Below are 12,231 nucleotides of genomic sequence, written 5' to 3'. Positions count from 1 at the left end.
CAGCATGTACCAGAGTCTGCACAATGCTAGTTCCGGCTCCTATCCCAGCTCTTCTTACTACCAGCCTGTGTTCAGAGCTCAGACTCACACTCCAACATCAGCCTATCAGGGTCGTGCTGAAAGCGCCCGGTACGCACCCTTCTCTGGACACCAGCTTACCAAAGACTGCTTCAGCAGCAGCTGCGCCGTGTCTCCCTACAGCTCAAGAGTTGCAGCGACTGGATATGCAGCCTCAGGTGACCCTGTGATGGATACCGAGGGCGTACAGCTGCTGGACTCCACAGCGTACAGCTTTGGAGGAAGTGCTTCCAGTGGAGATGGATGTTCAGGTCCAGTTTGCAGCTCGGGGCACAATGGTGAGAAAAGATTAAAAGATTATTGAGCAATTAAAATAAATGTTTAAAAATGTACACTACTGTTTAAAATTTGGGGTCAGTAAGATTAATACTTTAATTCAGGATGGATGCGTTAAATTGATCAAAAGTGACAGTGAAGACATTTATAAAGTTAAAAAAGTATTAATGTTAAAAAATTCTATTCCAAATTAGAGTTGCAAAAAGGTGGAAAATTTCCAGTAAATTTCGGAAACATTCTAGAAATATTAGAAACTTTCCAGGATTTTTTAGAATCTTTTAGAAAGTTTCCAGAAATGTTCCACCCCTTAGCAACCCATGCTGTTCTATTGAATTTACTATTCATCAAAAATCTTGTATGTATTAAGGTTTCCACAAAAATATTAAGAAGCACAAGATTGATAATAATAAGAAATGTTTCTTGCAGCAGCAAATCCAGTAAATCAGCAATATTCAAACGATTTCTGAAGGATCATGTGACTCTGAAGACAGGAGTAATGATGCTGAAAATTCAGCTTTGGATCACAGGAATAAATTACATTTGAAAATATATTCAAATAGAAAAGAGTTCTTTTAAATTGTAATAATATTTCACAACATTACTGTTTTTACTGTAATAAATGCAGTATTGCTGTTTTACTTTTTAAATAATTATAATTAAATAGTTTTGTTATTTTTAATTATTTATTTTAAATAAATTAAAAAGGAAAAAAAAAAGGAAATGAAATGAATTTGCCTGATGAATCATGTCATAGTATTTAGTGCACACAATGAGCTTTGGTGCAGACAATGCAGCTTTGAGTCCAGCTCATGTCACATTTCTATTCTTCTCTATTCTATATATAATTTCTTGTCTTTTCTTCACTGTTCCCAGCAAAAAAAGTAGCCCAAAAACTGACTCAGACGACAAGATTTATCATTTATTTGAATTATGTTAGTATGCTGCAGAGAAAGGTAAATGTGATGTTATTTTCAGATGCTCCTATTGAAATATTATTGTTCTTCTTTCTCCTGGCCAGGATATTACAGCAGCAGCGGGTATGTGGACACTCAGAGGATGGGCACGTTTATCGATCAGCATGTGTCAGTTATCAGCAGCGTGAGCAGCATTCGCTCCGTTTCGGCCTATGCTGAAGTACACGACCCTCTCAACATCCTGGACGACACGAGCAGGAAGACAACAAGACCCTACTACACTGACCTGTCTGCAATGGGCGCACACACAGCAGGTGAGGACAGAAATCCGGGGCTAGTTGTCACACAGGCGCTGTATCGCAGCACCTATAACACTCTAAAACCACACTGGCATAACAAGAGTCAAATATAATGACTGGAAATTTTAAACAAAAGATGACTGTTCTCAGGACAAGATGTCTGGCCGGGCAAGTTGTAACATGTTTTTATATGTATCACTTTTTTTACACTACCGTTAAAAGTTTGGGGTCTGTACGATTTTTTTAAAGAGGCTTAAAGAAGTGTCTTATGCTTACCAAAGCTGCATTTATTTGATCAAAAACTCAGCAATATTGTGAAATATTATTACATTTTAAAATAACATTTTTTTGTCATTTATTTAATTAATTGCGTTTTATTATTTTATTATGTTATTAAATTACTATTTAAGTTTAATTTATTTCCATTAAAGTTTTTCTTTAGTTTAGTTTAGTTAGACATTTTGGTTAGTAATTTCAGTGCTTTGGCTTAACCTTAGTTCAGTTAGTTGCCAAAGCAACATTTCTCATTTTCATTTCATTTATGTTTTGTTTGGAACATTTTTATTTTATTTTATTTTCAATTACACAAATAATATAATAACCATGGTTCACACCAAGGAGATTTAATTGTATTTAAGATTGTATTATTTAATTGTAAGATTTAATTTAAATGACATTTTAAAATATATAAAACAGTTTAAATTGTAATAATATTTCAAAATTTTACAGTTTTCACTGTATCAAATAAATGCAACCTTGTTGGGCATAAGTGTCTTCTTTCAAAAATCTTACCAATCCCAAACTTTTGAATAGCAGTATAATTACTATTTCCAGGGTTTCTTGAAGTGCAAATAGACAAATCATATTTCCATAAAATTTACTTTTAGTAAGTTATTTTATTAATTCTTCAACTTAAACTTAGTTTAGTTAGTTTGCTAAGGCAACATTTCTCATTTCCATTTTTTATTTCAATTAATTATTTTTAAATAGTAATTAGGTAATTACAAATAACTCTGGTTTACACCAAGGAGATTTCAAACAGGAAACACAATTGTGGATCAAATTTGGGTGTTATCTTCATGTTAAGAGAGGAATTGATTTCTTGCATTGCTAACAATCAAGTTGATAAATGTGTTGACTAAAACCAGGCATGCTGGACACAAGCTGTTCATGCATTGTGAATCTTGGTGTGCTTTATTCATCCCTGGGTTCTTTAAATTCAGCTTTGTTAGTCTTTGAGCAGATGGACGCTAATAAATCCATAATCAGATCGTCTGAAATGATATAATTGCATCATAATATATTTGTATGTACGGTGCTGGTGCAAACTCGCACGGCTCGGATGAGGATTTCAGCATTGGTCTGTGTGTAAAGATGTGACGATAAATGATAAAACCGGCTACATTGTGCTGGCCTTTATCTCCTCAAAGGGAAAATCCATTTCGGGCCTCGGACAGGAACAGATGGCTTGAAATGTAATGATTACAAAATCCTGACGTTAAAATAGTTTAATTACAAAGTCAATAATGCCTCCAACAATTGCCTGGGCTTTAGTGTAAAAACAACAGAAGGCAGAACGCAAACTTTGGGACAATGTTTAACCAGAACTTTGCATTAGGCAGGGAGACTCCATATGCAGCTCAAAGATCAACAGATCCTGTGTAATTACAACTCTCTCTCTCTCTCTCTGTGTGTGTGTGTGTGTGAGAAAGAGAGACAGAGAGAGAGAGAGATATGGATTTAGTGCAGTAATGTGTGCTTAACTGACTACTGTCACAATCATATTTACTTCTCACGCTTTTATAATCATTGACAATCTTCTTACAACAGCTTTCAAATCTTAATGCACATCTGTAGGTTTCTTTCTCAGCATATAAATAAAATTCATTGCACATGTTTTTTTAGAGATGTTTCTTATGCTCACCAAAACGGCATTTATTTACTTAAAAATACAGTAAAAACAGTACTATTGTGTAACTGTTTTCTTAGTTTAGTATGTTTTAAATGTAATTTATTCCTGTGATGCAAAGCTGAATTTTCAGCATCATTACTCCAGTCTTCAGTGTCACATGATCCTTCAGAAATCATTCTGATATGCTGATTTGCTGCACAAGAAATATTATTATTATCAATGTTAAAAACAGTTGTGCTGCTGAATAGTTTTGTGGAAACTGTGATAATTTTTTGATGAATAGAAAGTTTAAAATAACAGTGATCAGCACCAAGATGCACAATACAGCCTCACCACTTTTATCCCTCACACTTTCATTTGTGTTGAATTAAATGACATCTTCCCCGACTAAAGTCTATTGTGTTTCATTTGTCGCAGTGGAAATGCAAGGTCAGGACGAGCACAATGCATTGTGAGATACAGAACCAGTGCAGTGTGATCTGTTATCATGTATATTTCACATTTCAGCAAACCTGCATATTTGTCACTTGCATATTATATGTTATGTATATCTATGCATACTGAACATTAGCATACTATATACTGCAGAAACACTACCATTCAAAAGTTTTTAGGGTCTGTAAGATTTTTTGGGTTAGTTTGAAAAAAAAAATACTACTTTTATTCAGCATGGATGTATTAAACTTAACAAAGGTGACAGTAAAGTAATTTATAATGTTACAAAAGATTTCAAATTTATTACAAATAAATGCTGTTCTTTTGAAATTTCTATTCATCAAAGAATGCTAAAAAAGAAAGAAAATCACAGTTTCCACAAAAATTTTAAGCAGCACAACTGTTTTCAACACTGATACTAAAAAGAAATGTTTCTTGAGCAACAAAGCAGCATATTAGAATAATTTCTGAAGAATCATGTGACACTGAAGACTGGAGTAATGATGCTGAAAATTCAGCTTTGCATCACAGGAATAAATTACATTTTTAATACACATTCAAAGAAAAAACATTTATCTAAAATGATAACAACATTTCACAATACTGCTGTTTTTACTGTATTTTTGATTAAATAAATGCAGCCTCGCTGTGCTTTCATTGCTCACAACAATGAAATGTTGTCTATGCAGACTGCATTCAGACAGCAATAGTTAACATGTTATCGCCAGGATCAACTCTGCAGCCGAAGTGTTTCCTCAACACTTGAGATTTCAGGGGTGAGAGGAAAAAGCCCTACAGCATCTATAGCAACACATCCATGAAGGAACTTTATCACTGTGTACAGTTTGCAAAGGAGGCTTATGATTAGATTTCCCATAGGGGTTTGTTAACAGGCTGTCAGAGAACTGTCAATAGCCAATGAAATGAGTAACAGAGGCCTCAAGATGGGAAACTCTATCAAAAAAAAAAGCAATCTGAGTATTTTTGTATTGCATTTTAATTACTTTTTCAATTTAAAATGTATACTGAAAATTTCAATAAAAAATGAAAGTTCATCAAAAAATGAAAATTATGTCATGTTCTAAACCTGTATGAATTTCCTTGTCCTGCTGAACACAAAAGAAGTCGTGAAGAATGTTGGTAACCAAAGTTGATGGTAGCCATTGACTTCCTTAATATGGAGAAGAAGAAAAAATACTATGTTGCCAATATTCTTTAAAATATCTTCTTTTGTGTTCACCAGAAGAAAGAAACTCATACAGGTATGGAGCAAGTGGAGGGTAAGTAAATAATAACACAATTTCAATTTTTGGGTGAACGGTCCTTTTAAATACGTTTCTGTACTGACACAACTTAAGTCTTGGCCAGTAGCGGTTTAGATTGTGAGGCTATATGGGTTGAAGTAGTACTGTACCCAAAAATGAAAATTTGCTGAAGATTTACTTACCCTCACGCCATCCAAGATTTTGTTTCTTCATCCAAACAGATTTGGAGAAATTTAGCATCACTTACTCACCAATGGATCCTCTGCAGTGAATGGGTGCCGTCAGAATGAGAGTCCAAACAGCTGATAACAACAAAACAATAATCCACAAGTAATCTACTCCCCTCCAGTCCATTAATGAACATCTTGTGAAGTGAAAAGCTGCATGTTTGTAAAAAAAAAAATCCATGAAAACCTGACCTGACATTTTGCTCTCAATTGCATTCATTTTGGCATACGGGTAGAAGAAATGCTAACGCATTTTAGTTCTCCATCTTTTTGTCTAATTGTTGTTTTCAATTTAATGACTCTCTCTTAATGCCACATGCATCATCATATCCTCTGTACGAGTAGTATTAGGTGTTAAGTGCTTCATGTCCACATAGAGGCAGTGTAGTGCAGGAGATTGAAGACTAATGTCTCTCGCTCTGCATCATGAACCTGTTTCATGCATTATAATCTCTGTTTTAGATGTTAAAACATTTGTGTTTTAATGTTGATATTTTTTGATTGTGCATTTCCTCATTTTTAAGGACCTTTATAAAAGCACCTTAATAAATAAATATAAAACAAAAAACTATTATCTTTTAGTGGACCTAGAAGGAAATGGCAAAAATATGCATCTTTAAACAGCAGTTTTTGCTATTTTGCTGTAAAAGACCCAAAGTAAATTTACTTTAAATTAACTTTATAATTAACCAACATAATAAGACTTATTTTCATTCTATTGGGAAAAAAGTTTAAAACCCGTAACATTTTATTATATTTAATCTTTATCAAATCAGGTGAGAAAAATAATAAAGGAAATAAAGGAAAATAATTTACTTTTCTTGGCAAACAAGACTGAGAGTCTGAGACTGATTGTTGACAATCAAGACTTTAAAAACGAACTTACATCATTATCTTTATTTGGGTTGATATTTTCACACCTGAGAAAGACCTGTGTGTATAAAAACTGACATCTTCTTCATTGTTCTGACATCCAAGTGCTGATTATAATAATTACCCGCATTTCCTTTGGGCCTTCACAGTTTTCCCCACAGTTCTTCACAGCCAAAGGCTGTCTATCAGTTCAAAGGTTTTGAATAACAAGAAGCTCAAGAATTCCACAACTGCATGTGTCCTAACCTGGAGTGAGCAGCAGGCCACTGTAACAGTATTTGGAGAGCATTGTGGGCATTTCTCTCATTGGTGATAAATGTGTGGAGGAATCTCTCATGGGCTGCCTGACAGAGAAGCTCCTGCAGCACTGTAGATAAGACAGACAGACAGACAGACAGACAGACAGACAGATAGATAGATAGATAGATAGATAGATAGATAGATAGATAGATAGATAGACAGACAGACAGACAGACAGACAGACAGAGAGAGAGAGAGATAGATAAGGGCCTTTCGCACCACTTTAGTTCCAGAACTAAATGTACAGTACTAAAGTACTGGGCCGATTTTGTGCGAACTATTTTCCAGTACCATTTAAAGGGTTGCATTCGCACCGAGGGTGTGTACTAAGAAATGACGTAAGCCGATCGACAGCGTCGTCATTTGTGCGCGGCGTTCAACAACAGAAACAAAGAAGAACAACGTTATACAACAGGAGGATGGAGGACGCTGTGATCGGAGCTGTGTTTTTGTTGTGTCTCGCGGGTTTCACAGTGGACATGGAATGTCGACGTATACGTAAAGCGATTGAAAGAACGGAAAGGAGGACTAAGAATCTCCAACGACAACTGGCAGTGCTACATTTGCTACAAGTGCCTGCACTTCAGCGTCCGTCCATCTATCGCTGTTCTCCATACTTGCGAAATAAGTTGACATGCTTACAGTATGTTTACACGGAGTTTTAAATCATGGCAGGTGAGGGCGTTTTCATACGCGTTTTGCCAATCAATGTCTACTTACGTCACGATTAGTACCAGTTGTGCTGGTTAGACCCTGCTCCAGAGTAGAAGCTAATTTGGTTCTCGATAAAGGCAGTCCGGTACTAAAATCGCTCCCAGTTCCGGCGGTGCGAAAACGCCCCATAAGTGCGTAGTTCCACAATTAGTTCTGGTACTATGAAAAGGATCCCGCGGTGCGAAAGGCCCTATAGATAGATAGATAGATAGATAGATAGATAGATAGATAGATAGATAGATAGATAGATAGATAGATAGACAGACAGACAGACAGACAGACGATAGATAGATAGATAGATAGATAGACAGACAGACAGACAGACAGACGATAGATAGATAGATAGATAGATAGACAGACAGACAGACAGACAGACAGATAGATAGATAGATAGAACAACAGACAGACAGAACCACAGAACGACAGACAGACAGAACCACAGAACGACAGACAGACAGACAGACAGACAGACAGACAGACAGATAGATAGATAGATAGATAGATAGACAGACAGACAGACAGACAGACGATAGATAGATAGATAGATAGATAGATAGATAGATAGATAGATAGATAGAATGACAGACACAGACAGACAGATAGATAGACAGACAGACAGACAAACAAACAGATAGATAGATGTGTACGTAATGTCAGCGCACAATTCTCTGTCGTGTCAAGGCCAGCGCAAAACTTAGCGAATAATTTACCCCCAAATGGTCTTGAGAGTTGATTTGTTTGTGTCCTTTTTAATTGTTAATTCTATTTACAACATAAATGAATGCATTCGACAGACACCTTTACCCAAAGCAACTTTCATTCAACAGTTTCAGTAGAATCAAACCCATGGCCATGGCGTTGCTAACTATGTGCTACCAAGAGCGCATTTTCAAGAAAAAAAAAATCCCTTTAGATTTGTCATAAAACAAGATAAAGTACTTGTTCAAATAAGACTTGTTTTTCTTATAGCTTAAGTGTATAGTTTTTTGTTTTTAGCTACTATGGGAAAAACGGGAAAATGCTAAAATGCTAATCATGTTGGGGTTTTTCTTGCAAGATTACATTTGCTTTTATCTTGCACTGTGACTTTCCTTTTACAATGTTTCACCGTCTTTATGGTTATCAGGTTGGCCAAAACAGCGTAACCTCTTTTGTGCACCCCATGCTCTTTTTAAAGCAAAAAATAATAACAAATCCAGTCGTTAAATTTCTTAATCGTGCAGCGTGAACTATGCAAACACTGAGCATCCAGCTGGTTCCTCTCCTGCTTTTGCCCTGTATGATCTCCATTCGACGGAGGGTCTTGGAGATGGAGTCTTTACACGTTTATCTTTTAGCTGGTTGGAGTGAAAGGACTCTATTCATTACATAATTTTAATTAGAGCGGGAGGTGAGACAACCATGGAGGGCCACTTGATGCAAATGGAATGAAAGTGTCAAATGGGTGAAATCAAATTAATATGTTCCTCCACGCTCATGGCGAGGCATTAAGAAGCAAAAGATATGTCAACAAAATCTCCAAATAATGCAAGTAAAAACACTATTGAAACCTAATATGCAAACATCCTCTTAGGTGTTCATATAATTTGCGGCTGACTGAATTTGATGCAGAACATGCATGAATCAAATGACGGTTTTTGTTGTTCTGGGTAGCTTTTTGATATTTCGCTATTGCGTTTGACTGTATATGTCAAGCTAAATGGATGTCCCCCATCCCCCTGTCTCTTTGTTACAGACCCTTTGCCTCACTGGCCTGTGTCAGCGTCTCTTTTGTGAGGACGTCCCATGTCTCTATGGCAGCCCAGATGAGGTTCAGTAAAGGCAAGACATGTGATGTCTGGGCGAATATGGCCAGGTGTGACGGATGTCTTTTTAATGGGGCGGTCGAAATGTGCAAAGACAAATATCTCCCAGAAATATTAAGGCAACATTTAAAAGTGACAGTAATGCAGTTTTTTTTTTTAAAACTCTTATACTAGACCTCCACCTAAAAATAAAAAGCTACTTTAAAATAATTGGATTATGACAAATTATATTGTATTATACAAAATATCATTTTACTATGCAATGAGCTAAGGGCTTTACTGTGATTCATTATGTAGCCAGCTGACTGTAATATTATTTTATGTATGTAATATTATTATTAAGAAACTGCTGACTTACCAGACTTAAAGAGTCATTATATTTATTTATTATATTACATATTAATGATATATTAAACTATTTTAATTATATCTAGCATGTACTGTATGTATAGATATATATATATATATATAGATTAATAATATATATAAAATAAATGGACATGATTTTTTATTATGTTAGAAGAAACTGCTGAGAAAGGAAAATAGCATAGCATTTTAATTATGCTTATCGTGTATTGTGTGTGTGTGTGTGTGTATGTGTGTGTATATATATATATATATATATATATATATATATATATAACACAGATGTACTGAACAACAATAAATCACTTCAGATGCACATTCCCTACTACTTTATAGCACTTTACTCTGACCACTAATAGATCTGTTGAGATGTACGTGGATGTTAACAAAACGAAAACGCTATCTTGCCTTTATATAAAAGATGTTATTTATTAAAGCATTTGGTGCCTATCGAGGGGCACTATTTTTCTTGTTTGACCTTGAGGGAACAGTCCTCAATATCTGTGGGAAATCAACAGCATTCTGAAGAGGAACTTTCTTGTGTTGTGACGTTCTTTCAACTAGAGACGAATCATTTTAACAATGGGAAGGGAAAATAAATGACTTCCAGAATGTGGCACATACTTTAATGACAATCGGTTTGTCTGATGTGTATGTACTCATGTAGTCCTCCTCAAGATAAAGTCACTGTAGTGGAAGAATAAAGTGCTTTTCAAGTGTTACCAGGCGGGCACAGGTTAAAGGGATAGTTCATCCAAAAATGACAATTTGATGTTTATCTGCTTACCCCCAGGGCATCCAAGATGTAGGTGACTTTGTTTCTTCAGTAGAACACATATGATGATTTTTAACTCAAACCGTTGCAGTCTATCAGCCGGATGCCGTGCGCGCGCTCAAAGACAGTTGGACATAGTGGTGTATTAGAGGTAAAAAATGCTATAAATACTGTTCGGTTTCTGGCACAAACCGATCGTTTCGTGTCTTAGTACATCAATGTGTCGCCACGAGCCGCAGGGTTTAATTTGGATTTGTCTGTGCATGTTTTTTTTTACTCCCATAGATTTGTCATGCATTATACAACTGATAGACTGCAACGGTTAAAGTTAAAAATCATCATATGTGTTCTACTGAAGAAACAAAGTCACCTACATCTTGGATGCCCTGGGGGTAAGCAGATAAACATCAAATTTTCATTTTTGGGTGAACTATCCCTTTAAGATAAACTTACTTTGCTTTACTTTTTGATCCATTGTATGAAAGAGAAATCAATTAATTTGAGCAGTTTTTAAATGACAAATTTCCCATTCTCATTCGTCCCTCTTATCCTTAATATTTCATTTCATCTGTCTTTACTATATTAAGAATAAAACCCACAGGGGAAAAAAGACAAATAAGGTAATGTAATATAACTATAGCAGGTATTTATCATTCATTCTTGCATGCATACATGCATATTTTAAGGTTGAATTTAAAACCAGATTAAATCAAACTGGAAAAATACGAAGTCTGAGATGTTAACTAATTAGTGGTGTTTGGAAGGCACATTTTAAAACCCCCTAAACCGAAGTATTAAATATCAGCCAACATGCCACATTTGTGCTATGAACATGAAAAATTCCTAGAGGCATGCTATTACATTGAGGTCTTATGAACTTATAATATACATAATAAAACTGGACTTTCACTGAAAGAGGGACCCAAGTCACATTTAAAGATCAGAAAATCATAGAAACTTGAATTGCCCAATAATCAAACACATATGGGAGACTTCTGAAATCGAATTTTCTGTCTTTGCAATTTCCATTGTTTTATTGTGGAAAGAGTCCCTGAATTATTTTATCAGTCCACCTTCTTGCTCAGCCTTTTATTCCAAGTTGCATGGAAACCAGGAGAATAGACTGAGATGCTTTATTCTTGGACTTTCTTTAATACTATATTGTTGAGCTTTACAAGGAGCCATGTGCTTCCTGACTCCATTTTATAAAACATCTTCCCTTCAAAAATGTATGAACATACATAGCTATTACTAAATTCATGCAGGACAACAGTTACTCTGATGTATTTGAACAGTGCACAGCAGTCTCCTAAGAATACTTCATAATGAAAAATCTCCTGCACGCACGTGCAAACATTTAAGGGGGGAAAAAAAGCCCTTTGAGAGTGTTGTACCAACAAACAGGGTCAAAGAGTCATATCACCAAGCCACAATCATTTTTTGATTTGCACCTGTTGCGGCGTGAATTAGAGGAATATGTAGAGCGCACATCTTTCATCTGTTAATGAGTGCGTTTGTAGAAAGGCTCCTCATGCTGGCGACATCCTTTTCATCCCCTCGTCTGCCCTGCCTTTTGTCCCGCCTGGCTCACCTACAGCAAACGCACTATATGAGCATTCAATTAAAGTCTTTGGAGGAGGCAGAAAAATGCTGGTGAGGAGACGAGCAAGAAAAACAGGCCTTTTCTTCCAGGAGGACATTGAAAAGGCTTGAAAAGGGTCTTAATTAGCAGATATGTCTAGATGTTTAATTAAGGTGATGCCGGGATAGCGATATCGGTGCATCAATGAACAAATTCTCAGATGATCCTAAATGGAGCAAAGCTAAAATGTGAGAAATGTTTTTCAAATGGTGTATTTAGGGCCGTATAATGATGCCTTTTATAGCCGCAGAATAAATGACCCGTCTGACTTGAAGCTGATGAATACCTGAGCCCACGGCAACTGTAATGTATTCCTCCAAAAAGTCTCCGCTCACATGCCCGTGTCCCTC

The 12,231-nt window shown here is 35.9% G+C and overlaps 1 protein-coding gene across 1 annotated transcript; it reads left to right on the top strand.

Annotated features, from left to right (window-relative positions):
- Nucleotides 1–4: 4 nt before the first annotated feature.
- LOC107603063 (DNA-binding protein RFX6-like) lies at nt 5–11,952 on the top strand. Its single transcript, XM_016295762.1, has 5 exons — nt 5–356; nt 1,373–1,582; nt 5,158–5,194; nt 9,029–9,148; nt 11,760–11,952. The coding sequence occupies exons 1-5, from the start codon at nt 5–7 to the stop codon at nt 11,950–11,952; spliced, it is 912 nt and encodes a 303-aa protein (XP_016151248.1).
- The last annotated feature ends 279 nt before the right edge of the window (nt 11,953–12,231 follow it).

This window comes from Sinocyclocheilus grahami, unplaced genomic scaffold (assembly GCF_001515645.1).
Source record: "Sinocyclocheilus grahami isolate Dianchi unplaced genomic scaffold, SAMN03320097.WGS_v1.1 scaffold340.1, whole genome shotgun sequence".
Classification (NCBI taxonomy): Eukaryota; Metazoa; Chordata; class Actinopteri; order Cypriniformes; family Cyprinidae; genus Sinocyclocheilus; species Sinocyclocheilus grahami.
This window is presented reverse-complemented; position numbering and strand designations above follow the sequence as displayed.